At 46.8% G+C, this 16825-nt stretch overlaps 1 protein-coding gene across 1 annotated transcript in view; it reads left to right on the top strand.

The window, feature by feature from the left end:
* The first annotated feature begins 8911 nt into the window (after positions 1-8911).
* Positions 8912-16825, top strand: part of EHD3 (EH domain containing 3) — a 31006-nt gene continuing 23092 nt past the window's right edge. The window contains exons 1-2 of the mRNA XM_075147278.1: positions 8912-9493; positions 16481-16657. Of these exons, the coding sequence (XP_075003379.1) occupies positions 9267-9493; positions 16481-16657 (404 nt within the window). The 5' untranslated portion in view covers positions 8912-9266. The remainder of the gene's footprint in view (positions 9494-16480; positions 16658-16825) is intronic.

Genomic DNA, 16825 nt, shown 5'->3' with positions numbered 1-16825 from the left:
GTCAATGTCCACAGTAACACCAGGATAATTTTTTCCACTGAAGATTCTGCAGGGATCTCGCCCTGCACAGTCCTGCTGGAAACTTCGTGTTTCTTGGGATGAGGTGTGTCTTCTCCAGAATTCCTGATCATTAAAGTAAGTGTAAAAAGTCAATTTAATCACAGCTTTTAAAACTTTCTCTTTAGCTAGTGGGGGTTGTGCGGGGGTGGCACTCCCAGGAGAAGTGGGGGACCCATCCGATTCTAAGCCAGTGCCTATCACTGCATTTTCAAGGCTTTACATTTGCTGTAGGTTTGAGTGAAATCAAAATGAGTGACCCCATTGACTTTTACTGGGGCTTTGAAGCCATACACACGGCTATTCTCAGTCTCTCTCTGGACTATTTTAGGCTCTCCAGGATATTTCCATAACATGCTGCAACATGAATAACAGTCTTTATTCAATCACATTCTGGCATGTGGTTATTTCCCCTCCCCAAAAAAGAAAAATAGCAAGATAAACCAAAGGCTAACAGAAAAATGGAATACATTAGGTGTTACAAAGCCATTACTCACAACCCCCCAATGGTTATTTTGCCCTTTTTGCCTCATTTTGGAGAATGATACAATCTCCCCCAAGAGATCACATTCCATCTTGCTGATTACCACAGATTCACACATGAAATTGCATGCTGAGATTTTTTTTTCTTGTAACATTCAAGACAGATGTTTCTCATCCCTCCACTGAAAACAGAAAAGAGTGATTTCATAGCCCTTTTTTAATATTAGCAGCTATGCTAAACATTAACAGCCATCACCTTTTGCTGCAAGTGGTGGGCTCCTGGGAGAAATCATAATTAAAATCTCAGCAGGCAAATCACACCCATCAGTGGTAACAAGGTGATCATAATCATAGCCTTCTCATTACAGTATGGACTGAAAAAATGAATCGGGATACAAAGTTCAAGACATGGTTCACATGCCGTAATCATACTGTATTTGGAAGGCTTCCCTGCAGAGGAGGCTCTCTGAGACTCAAAACCACTGCCCCAGGCACCCCAGGAAACTGGTCTCAGTTAGGAACCAGTTGATTGTTACTCTCATCAAAGTTGAAGGTCACTGGCATTCCCTGTGAGAAAGCATACAACCGCAGATTGCGCCGTCCTCCCACACAGAGCCCTCATTTGTTATAAAACCACTCTACAACTGATCCACAAGGCTTGATACTCAAGGGCAACCACGAGAAAATCTTCAAAATATAACCCCTGGAAACAAAAATTCAACTTTCTATTGTACAGTAGACATTTCAGACCTGAAAAAGCATTTAAGTGCCTAACAACTTGCCTACTTTTTCTCCAGATGAAAAATACTGTCTCTCCCTCCAAACCTTACCATTTTACAGCCATTGACCTTCACGGCTGCAACAACGTGAGCAACAGACAGAGAGATTTAAGAGAAAAACAAGTGGAAGAAAACAGTCTGGAGACTGGCTGCACTTTATATAGACAGACAAAACATGTATGAAGAAGAATTTCCCATTTTGCTGGTCCCCAGGAAAAGAAGTGGTGAGCAATTGACATACTTTGAGCTACACTGAAGAGCAAATACTTGAGACTTGAATTTTGGATGTGCAGAGCATCCACAATGCCTCATAAAATCATTGTAGCCCTTCACCAGTTCTCACCTCAGTCTGGCATTTATTTGAAGAAGAACTAAACTTTATAGATAGGCCTTGAAACCCAGAGATAGTATGAAAAAAACAATGCTTTCAAAAATGGAGGTTTAAATCACCTGAATATGTAGCCTTATTTTCAAGAAACTGAGCCAGCAGCCCTGACTGTAACTGTGTTGAGAGTCAACGATGCAGCCACTTTATATGTTTTGAAAACCTCCCAACTGAACCTGCCTGTAGGTGTATTGTTTCCTAATTACCTGGAAATCTTTGATCAAAAGATGCAATGAAGCATTTTATTTGTCATGAACAGTCACTGCCTAGACAGCTACAAGGTGTTCCACCTCGAGTTTTAACCTTCTGCCTGCCGTCTGGCCGCAGTCATGTGTACGAGTAGGCGCCAGATACAGTTGTATACGACTAGCCAAAGCATACCTGGAAATCACTTGTACTCCACTCAGCAACGTTACTGAATCAGACTGAATTGGAGCGTCCTACTGTGTCCTCTGGCATGGGTGGAGCACAGTGTGTGCATGTCTCTTCCAGCAATTATAATTTCTAAGGGAAAGCAGCCAAGTGTAGCAGGCAGAGGTTAAAAGCTTTAGATAGAAGCCGTGAACCAGTAGGTTGGATGGATTTGATTCTCTATTCTTTGCACGTTCCCCCAGTTAATATGTTTGCCATCTGATGTAAGTCCTTCCACTACATTAGCATCCTATGATCTCCCCTGATCTTTCTCAACATCTTAGATGCCATGAAGTGGCCTTGTCCCTAAGTCTTAAAATGAGAATCTGAAGAATCCACAGAAAATCCTTCACTTTTATTAAAAGTGATTGGACCATGAAAGAATTCTCCAAGAGCCTCTTACTCTCTCTACAAGAGGATTTATCTCAGGCAACACTGGGGCAGTGGGAAATTTGAGGGCTAAACCTGGAGCTGACAGAGCTCAGCCCAGCTCCTCTGATTTAACAAAGACAATCTGTATCTAGGCTGAGGAGCTGCTCCTGATTGTGTGGAACAGTGCAAATGTTTGCATGCAAAATAATAAATTATAGGGTGAGCAGAACAAACGATGTAGGGCCATCTTTTACAACCATTCTCATAATACAGCAGAACATTAGCTACAGAAATTAACAGTCATTAGTCAAAATAGAAATGTGACTGTATTAGGCTTTGTTAATCTTTATTAGTCTCTAAACACACGGTATGAAAACAGCACTTGCAGGTACAACCTCAAGTCTTTGATTAAACATAGTGGTGTATTTTAGAAATAAAATCTCAAAGCTGACTCCCACTCTTCCTGTGGGCTTTTTAGCAAATAGAAATATCTTGAAAAGAAGCATTAAACTGTGTTTTCTCATAAAATGAATAAACGTACAGACAGGTGGAGGACCTTGCCCTGAATTTCCTGTGCTTAGATTATTGGCCCAAAAGTTGATGAACACCTTCTGCTGCTGAGATTTTCAAGGCCAAGCAGTGAACCTGCCCCAGAGCCTCCCACTGATGTTAACAAAGAGTCTGTAGCAAAAACGCCTGCATGGTTTTCAGAACTTCAAACACCACCTCTCTGAGCAAAGATTCACTTTTAAATACTCTGGTTGAGAATTTAAAATACATATTCTTTGCTGTGTAAATTGTCCAAGCTACATCGAAATCAGTGGAAATATGAAAATCCTATTTATTCAAGATCTGTCCTTCAGCACTTAAGGTTACAACATCCTATTCATAATCATCCTAATCATTAGAGATTCTGACTGCCCACAACTCCCGTTAAAGTCAGATGAAACTTTTGATCTCTGCAGAATACTTTGTGATGAAGTATCAGCTAAACCACCCCTAAACAGCAAAACTGAGAGAACAAGGATGGACAAAATCTAGGTTAGCTAAAATACCAGCCTGCGTTCCCAACCATCGGCAGGCAAAAGCTCTGGAGCTATGACATGCAGGGCAGCTGACGCGCCTCATCTAGTTGCTTTACCTCAGGCCCGTTCTTGTCCTGTTTGCTGATACGAACTTTGTGCCTTTCCTTTCAACACTTCCAAAGAAAAGTACAGCAGCAGCTGCTGCATTCAGCACAGCCAGCAGCGTCGTGTAACTAATGCACCCATTTGACCCTAGAGGACAGCTTCATCTCAGCACCGTGCCTCCATGAAGTGGTGACAGAATCATATGCCTTTCAAACCCCTAGAAAATCCTAACTCTGTGCTGGCCACAGACGACTGCTGAATGCCACCACCAAATCCCTCTACATAGCACTTGGCGTTTGATGTCCTACCTTCTCCAGGAGTATCCTCACAGCGAAGGGTAATTGTTCCACAGACAGTGATGCCTGCTATGTGTGTATTTATGTGCATAGGTGTATGCACGTTTATATATGTCTTGCCTACGTAACCCCGAGAGTTAGTTCTAACCTATCAAGCACTGTGGTAGAAGCAGGAGGTGGGGAAAAAAACCATATTGGGTAATGCCAGAAAATTTCTGAAGAACCCAACGCAAAATATTCCACAGAAGACATGAAAGAACAGGTCAGCCCATCATGCAGACTACCGTTTGACTCACCCATCGCTTCAGTGGACGGCAGCTTCCTTGTTTAGTTAGCCATTTATTATTCAAAGCACAAAACTCCATGTCTCTCCATATATCACTGACAAGGTAGAACAGGAAGAAGTGTTCAACTGTGTCTTAATACATTTTAACAGGATTTCTGCTTTCAGGTAAGAACAAGTTCAGAAAGGAAATACCCTCAAAAATCCCACATTTTCTCAGAACGGGGCTATGAATCTCTCCGCTTTGTCAATCACTAAATCAGAACAATTTCTAAAAAAAACATTTATGTAAGTTTGAGAGAAGTATACGTCCTATGACAGAGACAGTCAAAACCTTCCAGGAGTTATAGGAGAAACCTCCAAGCTTCTACACTGCAAGAATGGTTAAGGGCTCAGAGGATTTTTCTGTCCGGCACTATTACAGACATCACATGGGTCAGGTCCCCTATGTGCAATACAACATGCTTCCTTTGCTGTACAGATTTAAGGAGTGAACTCTCTGGAGGCAAGCATGCTTCCCACTCACAGTATACACGTTATCCAACCCCACATTCTCCATTTCTAGTGGCGCTTGTGGGTGCCAGCACCTTGTTCCACCCCAGGCAAGGAGGGGGTAAGAGCAGCATGGAGAGGGTAGGGAAAAGGACAATGTGCACGTACCAAGCCACCTGAGAACAATGGTAGGAGAAACATAATGGGAAATATTTCAGAGGAATATGAAGGAGCATATTCAGGATATCCATACAGACTGGATCGATGGGCTGAGGCCAATTGTATGAGGTTTAACAAGGCCAAGTGCTGGGTCCTGCACTTGGGCCACAACAACCCCAGGCAACGCTACAGGCTTGGGGAAGAGTGGCTGGAAAGCTGCCCGGAGGAAAAGGACCTGGGGGTGCTGGTTGACAGCCGGCTGAACATGAGCCAGCAGTGTGCCCAGGTGGCCAAGAAGGCCAACGGCATCCTGGCCTGTATCAGAAATAGTGTGGCCAGCAGGAGTAGGGAGGTGATCGTGCCCCTGTACTCAGCACTAGTGAGGCCGCACCTCGAATACTGTGTTCAGTTTTGGGCCCCTCACTACAAGAAGGACATGGAGGTGCTGGAGCGTGTCCAGAGAAGGGCAACGAAGCTGGTGAAGGGCCTGGAGCACAAGCCTTATGAGGAGCGGCTGAAGGAACAGGGGTTGTTTAGCCTGGAGAAGAGGAGGCTGAGGGGAGACCTCATCGCGCTCTACAACTACCTGAAAGGAGGTTGTAGTGAGGTGGGTGTTGGTCTCTTCTGCCAAGTAACAAGCGATAGGACAAGAGGAAATGGCCTCAAGGTGCGCCAAGGGAGGTTTAGATTGGACATTAGGAGAAATTTCTTTACTGCAAGAGTGGTCAGGCCTTGGAACAGGCTGCCCAGGGAAGTGGTGGAGTCACCAACCCTGGAAGTATTTAAAAGACGTGTAGATGAGGTGCTTAGGGACATGGTTTAGTGGGCATGGTGGTGTTGGGTTGACGGTTGAACTCGATGATCTTAGAGGTCTTTTCCAACCTTAATGATTCTATGATTCTATGATTCTATGAGCAGTGAGGGCAGGAGAGGAAGGCAGCAGCTTTCTGAGTTGTAAAGGCAAAGCAATGAGTGAGGAAAGGGACAGACCACGCTATAGACGATTTCATTCCTAGGCCACATGGCAACAGCAGGCAGTCGAGAAGTTTGATCTAGCTGAACCAGAGGAAACTCTCCTTCCCTTACTTGTCAAATGAGTGTATTTGGTTTAATTCTGGGGGCCTGCTGCACCTTCCTCTCCCCTTCTCCCTTTCCCACAAACACTGCTACTCCCTGTTGAACCCATCACTACCTGAACTTTTGACACTGCCTATTTGGGTTTCTTACTTGGTAATGAACAAACAGTGACAGTAACTGCACTGGCAGGAAGTGAATTTTACTGAACTACGCTGCTCCCACAAGCTTCTCCAAACTATCAAAGCGTTACGGTACCGACTGAGTCATCACCTCTTTTCAAACTTGGTGACTTGCTAATGTCCCCATCCTCAGATGATCTTTTGTAGGAAGTAAACCCGTCCAACCTAAGGCAGGAGATAAGCAAACACACATGTCACCATGAGTTCATGTCACATGAAACAAGTTTCAGTTATACAACGTCGTGTTTTGCCCCCCAAAATTAGGTTTCATTTTGAATGCAAACACTATGTAACTTAGTCCAGCCCTGTTCACTTCCAGCAAGGTGGAAGTGAATCTTCTCTAGCAAAGTCTCTCTCTCCCGGTCAAGGCAATCATCCAGCTAAGTGACTGCCAGCCATGTTACCAACAGCAAGGACACGACTGAGAAATGACAGAGCTAAAAGTTCAATCCATCATGGCTTGAAAGAAAAAGAAAAATTCTATAGTAGAGGGCAGTAGCAGACCCCCATCGGTATCAGATATGGGTATGTCCTGAGTACTGCAGTACAGTAGTTTCTGTGCAGGGCATTCAATTGAGAGCTTTTGCATTTTAATGGCTCAGAAACTTTCAAGAAAAACAGCCCTTCTTCCAGCCGTGACATTTTAAATGAAAAATCATGGTTTGGGAAAAAAGACTTAATTGTTTTTGTTCTTTTTCTGCTTTCAAAATTTTAAAAATGTAATTTTTTTTTTTAAATGGCTTAAAGATTGCACTGTAAGACCAGTCTGTCCAACAGAAAACCATCCAGAAAAACACCCCTGTTTAAGAAATGAAAAGGAATAAACAATGAAAACAGATTAAAATTTTCAGTTCAGATTCTGGCAAAAAGAAAAACCTAATTATACTCTAAACTTCCTTTCCTAATTTTACTTTGTTTTTGACAAGCTCTATACTTCAAGGTAAGGAGAGTCCCTGAGGAAGTCAGCCTTTCAGAGAGAAATGGCTAAGAAAACAGTGAAAAACAAAATTGTGCAATGATTGTGAGTCACCTAAAGAAAGTCTATAAAAACTGTCAAGTTTGGTTGTGATCTGCCCCGGTGATGAAGAACCCAAAGGAAAGGGACTCTTTTCAGACAAGGCAAGTAAACATTTTTTTGGCCATTTGGCCATCAGGTATACATATTTATGATTAGCGCAACTTAATAATTAATATATATCCTTTTCTTGTAAACGTGGGACAAGCATGCCTCTGCCGTACCTGTAGCAGTTAGCTCCCACAGTTTACACAACAGAAACCTTGCTTTCCTCCCCCATTCATTGCATTCAGGAAGGGCATCAAGGTGGCCTGGGGAGATTTACAATCAAAGGCTTCCTGGCCTGACCTTTACTCAGCTCTGAGGATATCACAAGCAAGCACCAAAGAGACTCCATATATAGCTATAGAAATACCAGAATGGCGTCAGAGGAGCACAGCCCTTAAATGGCAGAATCATCTAGAAGATGAAAGCCATTTTTTTCCTACAAAATGAGGAATTCTTGCCAAAACGTGTTGATTTCTATGAGGCCTTTCATTTTCAGGAGCATTCACTGGAAAGGAGACATCAAATGCTTAAAGCCAAAAGTCTCTATTTATAAAACTAGAGAAATGAGGGAAATCAGTCTTGAGGAGGTTTCAAAACACTAATTCCACTTTCAGACTAGCTTTAGGCATTGGCAGCAAAGCAGAGAAGCCTGACCTTCAGAAAATACAGTCAGCTTGCTATTTTCTTCCCAAAAAAGAAAACCGGTCCCTGGAGTCATCGCTCGCACCTCACGGGTCAGGCCATGTCGCAGAGCGTACGAGCGCATGGGATCACACAACGGGAACAGCCAGGAAAATGGAAAGGGGACCTGGATCATTGTCCAGGCACACGGGGCCACACGCGTCTCTGGGTGTCCCCCCCCCGGCCCATGAAAAACAACTGCTTTTAACGCACCGCCACCCCAGCTTACGCAAGGCCTGGGCTCCTCCCGTCCGCTGGGAAAGGGCAGGAGCCTGCCACACGGCAGGACCGCTTCCAAAACTGCCTCTTGCCACATTTCTCCGACCCGCTGGATCAACTCAAGTGAAAAAGGCGTTTGGAGATATTTTAGGAAAAATCCCCTGCTCTGTCCCAGCTGCTCAGTGGTGATGAGGAGAACACGGCAGCGGGACGTTATGGCTGATGGCCAGCCCTGGGGACATGACGAGCCACGGGCTGCCACCGGAAAACCCTTGCAGGCTTCGGCCCGAGCGCTGCAGCCTTCAATTGCTGGAGGAATAAAGGAGTGGAGACAGCAGCTAATTTCCCTGTCTCATCTGCTTAAAGGGTGAACTCTTAGGGGCACAGCCAGCCTCGTCTCCGTGAGCCCCCAAGAAGTGAGAGGCAGCAGCAGTGCAGCCGAGTCATTGGCTTGGGGAAGGATCGGGGACCCAGCTCGGGGTGGTAGCGTTCAGAAACAGAGGACTCCCTGTCAGATTTGCACATGCAGGTGTTTATTTCAAGGGGAGGTGAGAAGGGGAATAAAATGGCGGCCGGGCTGCAAATCCCCGCAGCGGCCCCCAGGGGGCGCTGTGCTCCGCCGCGCCCTGCTGGGCGGGCCCGGCCCCCCTCCCGCTTTCCTCCGCGTCGCGCCCTGCGTCAACATGGCGCCGCCCTGCGCGGCTTCACCCGCTGGGGAGAACGGGCGGCGCCTGCCAGGAGCCGCCGACTTCCGCCGCCGGCCCATTTCCTGGAGGGCCGCCCTTAAACACCGCCCGCCGCGCTCGGAGGGCGCTGCCGCCGCCACCGCCCGCCCCTCCCGCCCTGCCTCCGCGGCATGCCCACGCCGGGAGCCGGCGGCGTGAAGGGAAGCGGTGTCCACCGACGCCGCTCAGCCGAGGCTGCGAGGAGAAAACGGCTTTTTTAGCCTCCCGCGGGGACCGTTTTCTGACTGAAACCGCCGGTGCGGGTCGCGTAACGGAAGGCGGCCCTCGCGGGTGGGCGCCGGACGGGAGCGAGGCCTGCCAAGCCGTCCCCCGGGCCCCGCCGCCCGCCCGCCCGGCCTGAGGGGGCATGCGGGGATAGCCCGCGCCGGCAGCCAGCCAGCGGCTCCTCCCCAGCCCGCCGTCCCCCGCTCTAGCCTCGGTGGTCGCTGCGGAGCTGGCTTCAGGCGGCCCCAAGATGTTCAGCTGGCTGGGCACCGACGACCGCCGGAGGAAGGACCCCGAGGTATTTCAGACGGTCAGCGAGGGCCTGAAAAAGCTCTATAAAACCAAGCTGCTCCCCCTGGAAGAGCACTACAAGTTCCACGAGTTCCACTCGCCGGCACTGGAGGATGCCGACTTCGACAACAAGCCCATGGTGCTCCTCGTGGGGCAGTACTCCACTGGGAAAACCACCTTCATCAGGTAAAACCTGGCTGCCTGCCTCCCTCCCTCTCGGGTGTGCCCGCACCCTCGACACCCGTGGGCCGTGGTGGGGCAGAGAGGGTCTCTGCTAGCCGTGGTACACCTGGATCTCTCTTCTGTTCCCTCTTCCGTGCCCCCAGTGCCCATCAACAGCTTTCAATTGAAAAGCCACCTCCACTCAAACTCTTGAGAGTGTGCCTTTGCAAGGACAGGGCGAGTGAGATACCAAATGAAACACCGACGTGGCAAAAAGTAGCCCGGGGCAGGGCTGAGGAGTGCAGGCAGGGCATTAGCGTGGAGACATGAGTCACTTGGGGCCCTCTTGTCTGTTCAAAGTGCAAAGGGTGCAGGAAGCCTCACGCAGGGTGTCCCCGTGAGTGCTCGGGTCGGGGTAACCCCTCTAACAGCCATTCTTTTCAACATGATGTAGCTGTTGGGTGGTGGAGCAACCTATGGCCTAGGGAACCTTAAAGTGGGTCCTTGGGTTCGTAATGGTCTGTATCTCAGGCTTGTGTCTGTCTTTCTCTGCATTGTGCCCAGAGGCAACGCTCAGAGCCTAGTTTGAGAAGTGTGTGTGCACAAGAAAGACCTGCCCATCTTCAGGGCTCCAAAAGTAAGCCCTGATGTAACTGTGTCCTGCTGTGCTGAGATGCTGGGAGCAGCAAGTTTGTTCCTAACTGTAAAGAAAGGGCAGCTGCCAGCAGCAGGTTTGATGTGAAGCTGTGGAAGAGAGGGTTAAGCTTTTCCAGCTGGACTTGGTTGCAGGGATCTCTGTTCAGCCACACTGCTAGTTCAACTTGCAGCAGCCTTTCTCTTGGGATCATAGCTGAAGCTGTGCTGTCTGCGTTTCCTATGTGATTCATAAGTTTAGCGTTAAATTCCAGCCTTTTTCTGGTGTGGCTGTGTTGAAATCTGTGGAATTACCCCAGTGTAAATCTGGATGCAAGCCACAAGCAGCCAGCCCTTTGTTCTACCAGTATTTCTTGGTGGAGGAGGGAGCTGTGGAGAGTAGAGAGAGGTGAATCAAATTGACTGTACCTCTTCAGGAGTGACCTTGAGAATGCAGGGGGGGGTTTTGTGTGCTGTAATATTCCTGCTACTTAATGCCCTGGCCAGGAGGCAAGAACAGAATGCATTTCTGCTACCTTGTCATGCACCTGGCAAACAAAGTTTGAGTGAAACGGCTTTTCTCACGTGAGCATGTCAAGTAGATGGTGAAGGGACATGAATGACACTAAGAAGCATTTGGCACATTGTTGGAAATGGATTTGCTCCTCTGAAAATTAGAGAGGCTAGCTTGGATAACATAGTTGTCCTGTTCCACCTCAGATCTTTGTTCTGTGACCTGGTACCAAACCTATTTGAAAGGCTTTTTCTGTCCTTTGGGTTACTGACACCTCAAAGCAGAACTTCCCCTGAACATGAGGAGGTTGCTGAATATCTATTCCTGAGGTTGCTGGCTGTGTAACTAGAGTATCTCTTCCTAATGCTTCTCTCTGGATTGCCAGCATCAGCTTTTCCTTGCAGTCTCACCTGCATGCTGTTGGTAGCAGAGATTTCCTGCCTTTGCCCATCTCTGTTCAGTAAAGTCCTTTTTCTGTAAGCCTGAGCTCCTTTTGCAAGAAGTTTGGGTGCCTAAAGCATGTTCCAGGCAAAAGGAGAAGATTGAAACTTCACTTCTGTGGGATGGCAGCAACTCCTTTGCTGTGCTGTCAGCAAGCTGATCTGAGCCTCTCTTCAACCAGTGCATTTCATTCCTGCCTGTGTCCTCGTCTCCCAGCCTCTTCTCTGTGCACAGGGCTGGGATGAGCCTACCCAGGGATTATGGTCAAGCAGAAGTGACCAGGAGCTTCTGCTTCATAGGAGTGCAAAACAGACCTGAGAAGGCCTTTCGGGAAGGCAGAGTTCTCTTTGTGTAAAATAGTGCATAAGAAAGTGAAAGTTGAGAACCATTGGAGGACCCAGGGCCTCTTACAGTAGGAGGAGTGTGAGGGTCTGTAGTATGTCTGGAGTATGATCCCAACCAAAGGCAGGAGGTGCCAGAAAACTTGAGTGTTGCTCGTGATAGGCTTCCAGTGTGAGCTTGCAGGCACTGGTCACTAGAGAGCTGGGATAAGCACCAGATTAGCATCCAGAGTTATTGTGGGAAGGCGAGTGGGAGCTAAAACTGAGAGCAGGGAGGAGTTAAAGGGGACTGGGAGAGGAAGTGGGAGGGGAAACAACCATTATGTCTTGGTATTAGAGTGAAGCAAGAAACAGCCTCTGGATGTCTCTTCCATTATCTTGTCAGGATGGTGGATAATTAGTGTTATCCCTATGTATCCACTCCACTCTTATATTGCATCCTGCTTGTACTGCCATGCAATTTAGGGAGATGACTTAGTGCCACTAAACACTCATGTGGAATGAACTCTGTCCCAGTTTACCTGGATCCCAGTACACCATTTAAAAAAAGGACAAAGGACCTTAGTCACGTACCTGAGGTGGGTTTGTCTCCCAAACATCTTTCCTTGTTCTTGGGGAATCTGAGGTGAAACAAGGAAGAAATGCAAGGCTCTGAAGCACCTAAGCTGCAGCATCTTGCAGTGAGGCTGCTCTCTTGTCAGGAGCTGATGGCAGAAAGAAGGCAGTCAAGGTCAGCAGTGAGAAACATTCCTAGAGGCTGAGGCAGGGAGGAGGGAGGTGAGTCGCATGGGTCAAAGCCAGTGTAGCGAGACCAGACCACTGGCTTGTTTTCAGTGGAACCAGGCTGTTCTCTCCCCTGCTTTCAAGGACCCAGGGAACTATGCCTTATTTTGCTGTGTGAAAGATAGGTAGCATCACTAACTGCAGCTCTTCCATTCCTGCTTCCTGCTGTAATCTCTCTTCTCACTCGCTCCCATTTCTCTCCTCAGCATACATTTGGCTGAGGCTTTTCTGCAGGGCTGGGGTCTGAAAGGCTCTGATGGCAAGGGCAAGGCAACACTTCTATCTGGGAATATCTGACAGCCACAGCAGGATGCTACTGGAGCCTGCCTCTGCGACGTTATTGCTTTTTATGTTTCCTGTAAGAGGGTGGGAGTGCTGGACAGAACATTACTCTCCTAATTAACTTAGATTCTGTGGTCTTTTCTAAAAATAATCCTGGCTCCTGTCCAGCCATCCTGCTAATAAAATAAACAAGCCTGCTGGAGCCCTACTAACTGTCAACATGGCTTGCTTTTCTGGTATAGCCACCCCTTCCTCCTACAGCTAATCATTTACACGTCCTGGCCTCTCCAGACTGTTTGTCACAGGCTACACGCAGAGCTCTGGTGTGACCTCCCCGTGTGGCCCAGAACCTTTCATCTCTGCCTGCACCAGGCAGTTGTCACCATTTCCTCCCACTCTGCCCTCCTTCCCTTTCCCACTCTGCATCACCTCTGCTGCCACACACAGCATCCTGCAGGGCTCCTGCGTGACTCATCACGACCAAACGGCCCCTTCCCCCACATCCTGCGGCACTCCTGCCCGGAGAGCCTGGGATCTCCTCCCCTGGCTCCTATGGCTGCTCCAGACCTGCCTGGGAAAGGCTACCCCAAGCCAGGCTGGCACTAATACCTTTGTCCCTCACATCCCCCCTCACAGGGGACAGGCCTGAAATGGGGCAAACAGCTCGATGCTCCCAGCCACATACCAACTCCAGACACTTCTCCAAAAAGCAGATTGGCCATAAAAAAAAAAAAAAAAAAAAAAAAACAAAAATCCACTTCTTGCCTGGCATTCTCTGCAGGCTTCCCCAGCCTGGCTGGAGGTCACTGCCCCAGGCCCTTGAAGGTGTTCAGCAGCTCAGAGTAAGGCATGCTGCACTGTCAGGGGAAATTGCTCAGTCGGTTGGTGTTTTCCACAGCTATTGTTTGCTCTTCTCTCCCAGAAATCCCCACAAATGTGACAATTGCATGTGTTCTCTAGCTTGCTTCTGTTAGCAGAGGCAGCCTGTGTCACTGCCTAGTAGAAGTGCCTTCCCCCCATCAGACAGTGTCAATAAATACCCTTGTATTTGTCCTGCGTACAATGAGATTCTTGTGCTGTAGACACCCTGCTGCACAATATGCCCAAATCTTTCAGAGGTGCCTTACTTAAAATAGATGCAACAATACTAGGCAGTGCAAATCTTCATCTCTCTGATTTCATACCATTTGTTGTGCATTAAGTCAATTAATGTTCTCTTGTAGCTACTTCTATATGAAAGTGCTTTCGTTGGGATTTTTTTTTTTTTTAAAGTCTTATACAAGAAATAAATACAGAAATGCTTTGAAATACTAGCTGAGTGGAGCTGTGATAAAATTCTTTCAAGCAACCTGGCTGGAGGAGGAATGTTGCTATTATATGCAGGACTTTTGCTTAGACAGTCTCAAAGCTTTGTCTATAAATGACAAACAAAGCCCCCAGGGCTTTTTTTCTCCTGTTGCTCGAAAGCTATCATATTACATGTGCATCTCAAACCTGTAAAAAACAAGCAGGTTATTGTTATGGCAAGGCTGTATCCAGGCATTAAGGGTAAGGGGTGTTTCTCAAAAGCACTTCACGTGTTGCATTTGACAATTGTTATCACTACCTGTTTCTTTTCTCTCTAGTATTTGCAAGAGGAGAACTCAAAGATTTATTTCTGTGGATTCAGTGAATGCCCATCTGTATATCACTCTTAAATATATTATGTCAGACCAAAAGAAAAGTACAAAGCAGGAGCAGAGGAAAGCCAACAGCAGTGACTAGCATCGCAGCAATGTCCGTCAGGGGCTAACATTTTTGAATTGCGATCCGGGAGGCCTGAGCTTACTTTCCAGAGTCTGGCCAAGTGGCTTCTAACCTAGCAAATGGTTGTTTCAGTGTAAAGAGCTTTCCAGGGAATGGAGCCAAGAACGTTCATATGGTAGTCCATAGAGCCCTTGGTGGGAGAAAAGTAGCTCCTCCTTGTTCTCAGCTGTTTCAAGCTAGAGATAAGTTACTGTAGCTGCCAGGAAGGTGTATTGTGATCACCAGCCAGGGGGGTGGCACACACCAGCATTAGCTGCAATCTACTTTTGTTAAGTAATGACCCACTTTTATAGGAAAGTTTGAGGAACCCCTGCATAGGCTTTAGGTAGATAGGACATATCCACCCCAGTATAGGAGGTCAGAGGGCTGTTCCCTTTGTGGAATCCTTCCTGGATTATCTCAAATTTTTGAGAATTGCTAAAGAGCTGCTGTTTCATCTCAGAGTTGCTCAGAGAAGTCACTTCTGGTGGCATTCTGGTGAGTACAGGACTTGGAAATCACTTTGGATGAAAGATACAAGAAAATACATGATAAAATACCAATAAAGGAGGTGGTCAGCCTCTAAGGGAATTATGGATATCACTGCTGGAGTTATTCTTGCTGCAGCCATTCTCTTCATCAATGTGTACCAAGACAGATAAGTAGCAGTGATTTGCAGTATGTCCTGGGTGTACATTTGCTTGTTTTACCTTTAGATCCAGTTGATTTGGCCTTGCCCGTTGGGAAATGAAGATGCATTTGCTGACATGGTGTCAATAAATAGCCCTGCTGAACATACACAATTTTTTGTTGTTCCTCAAACACTGAATGGTGATTGCCTCTGTTAAAATGATGGTGAAAGCAGGAATCCCCTAAAAAGTTATCACAAGCCTTCATGCTAGTGGTCCTGTAGTCCCTCACGTAGGAACTTACCTTCTCTGTTAAGACTCACCTGAGTGAACCAATGCTGGTTGTTAAACAAACTGGTCTCAATCATGAATAATCCTCAGCCCTTCTCCCATTTCCTTTTTCCCCATCCCCTGAATATACTTTTAACATCACAGCAATTCTATATTTATCTTTCTACTTCTACTTTCTACCTACTAAAGATTAGGTTAAAGCAATGGAAGAGGAAGTGTGAGCTATCTGCTGGCAACAAGCAACACAGTATTATACTAACTTCCATAACCTGGCAGTCATTATGTTCCTCATGTAACAATCCAGAGCTTATCACCAGGTCAGGTGGTCCGACACCATCCCATACTGAGGGCTAGACCAGTTCTAGCTCCCTTTTGCAAGCCACATGGACACAATGGTCTCAGTTTTCAGCACAGGACCAGCAGGTGGGATGTTTTCTGCACTCACACACACACACAGATCTGACCTCAGTGATGGCATTTGGCTTCTTCATGAGCCAAAGGGAACTGTCCCATGCACATCATTGACACACCCTGAGTTTGGCAGAGTAAGTCAGGATGTGCTGCCAGGGTCCTATTCAAAGTCCTGCAGCCCCATGGGTGACTGTCTTTCCCTGAAATTCGCCAAACTGTACTTTCAGAGAAGCTACCAGAGGCTTAGGAAATAATAAGGGATGCTGTGCTTACTGTGCTGTTCAGCTTGATAACAAATCCTAGGATATACTCTGCCACCCACATGCTTAATGCTCAATATGCTTGAGCGGTTTGTAATGCAGACCTGTAGCTGCATTGCAGAAGCACACAAGAAGGGAGACTTGAGACTTCAACAGTCAAGTACAGGAGAAGTTGGCATTGAGCGACTGATTTGGACTGGGAGCGAAGCACATTAGTTGGATGAGTCTGCTGAAATGAGCAGCAGCGAAATAATTGATATTGGCACCGAAGGCCAGTAAGGTTTTGGGATTAACTCTGTGATTGCAGTGAACTGCTGTTTTTACTTTGCTATGCTAAGTCTGTTCTAGATGTCTTGAGGATTAAAATACACAAAGTGATCAAACGTGATGAGAATCTCTTCCCAGCAGCTATAATCTTCTCAATTTCTTAATCTACCGGAAATAAGAAAGCCTTAAATGTGGAGACCCTGAGTAGAAAAGCTACAACAACATTTATCAAATGATTCAGTGACAGTGCTAAAAATGATCTTGGAAGGATCCATACTCTTGAGCTTCATAATTACACTGCAATCTTCAGTACAACTCATTTAGGACTTAGGCAGCTCACGTCTCATGCCCACAACCTGTTTTTTTGCCTACAGGTACCTGCTGGAGCAGGATTTCCCAGGGATGAGGATTGGACCAGAGCCTACAACTGACTCCTTTATAGCAGTTATGCAAGGAGATGTGGAAGGAATCGTTCCTGGAAACGCGTTGGTGGTGGATCCCAAAAAACCGTTCAGGAAACTCAACGCCTTTGGCAATGCCTTTTTGAATAGGTCAGTACTCAAGAACTTAGTTGCTCTGGAGAATAAAGCTAGAACCTAATGAGCAGCATAGCTAGCAATTTAAAGGGATGAGGCATTACACTATTCTTCCTTTTTTTCCCCATCCACATGGCTGATGCAAAGCCATTCCAGTCCTGCCAGGTGCACATCAGTTACTCA

This window comes from Calonectris borealis, chromosome 3, assembly GCF_964195595.1.
Source record: "Calonectris borealis chromosome 3, bCalBor7.hap1.2, whole genome shotgun sequence".
NCBI lineage: Eukaryota > Metazoa > Chordata > Aves > Procellariiformes > Procellariidae > Calonectris > Calonectris borealis.
The sequence above is the reverse complement of the archived record's forward strand: the minus strand, read 5'-3'. Positions and strand labels throughout refer to the sequence as shown.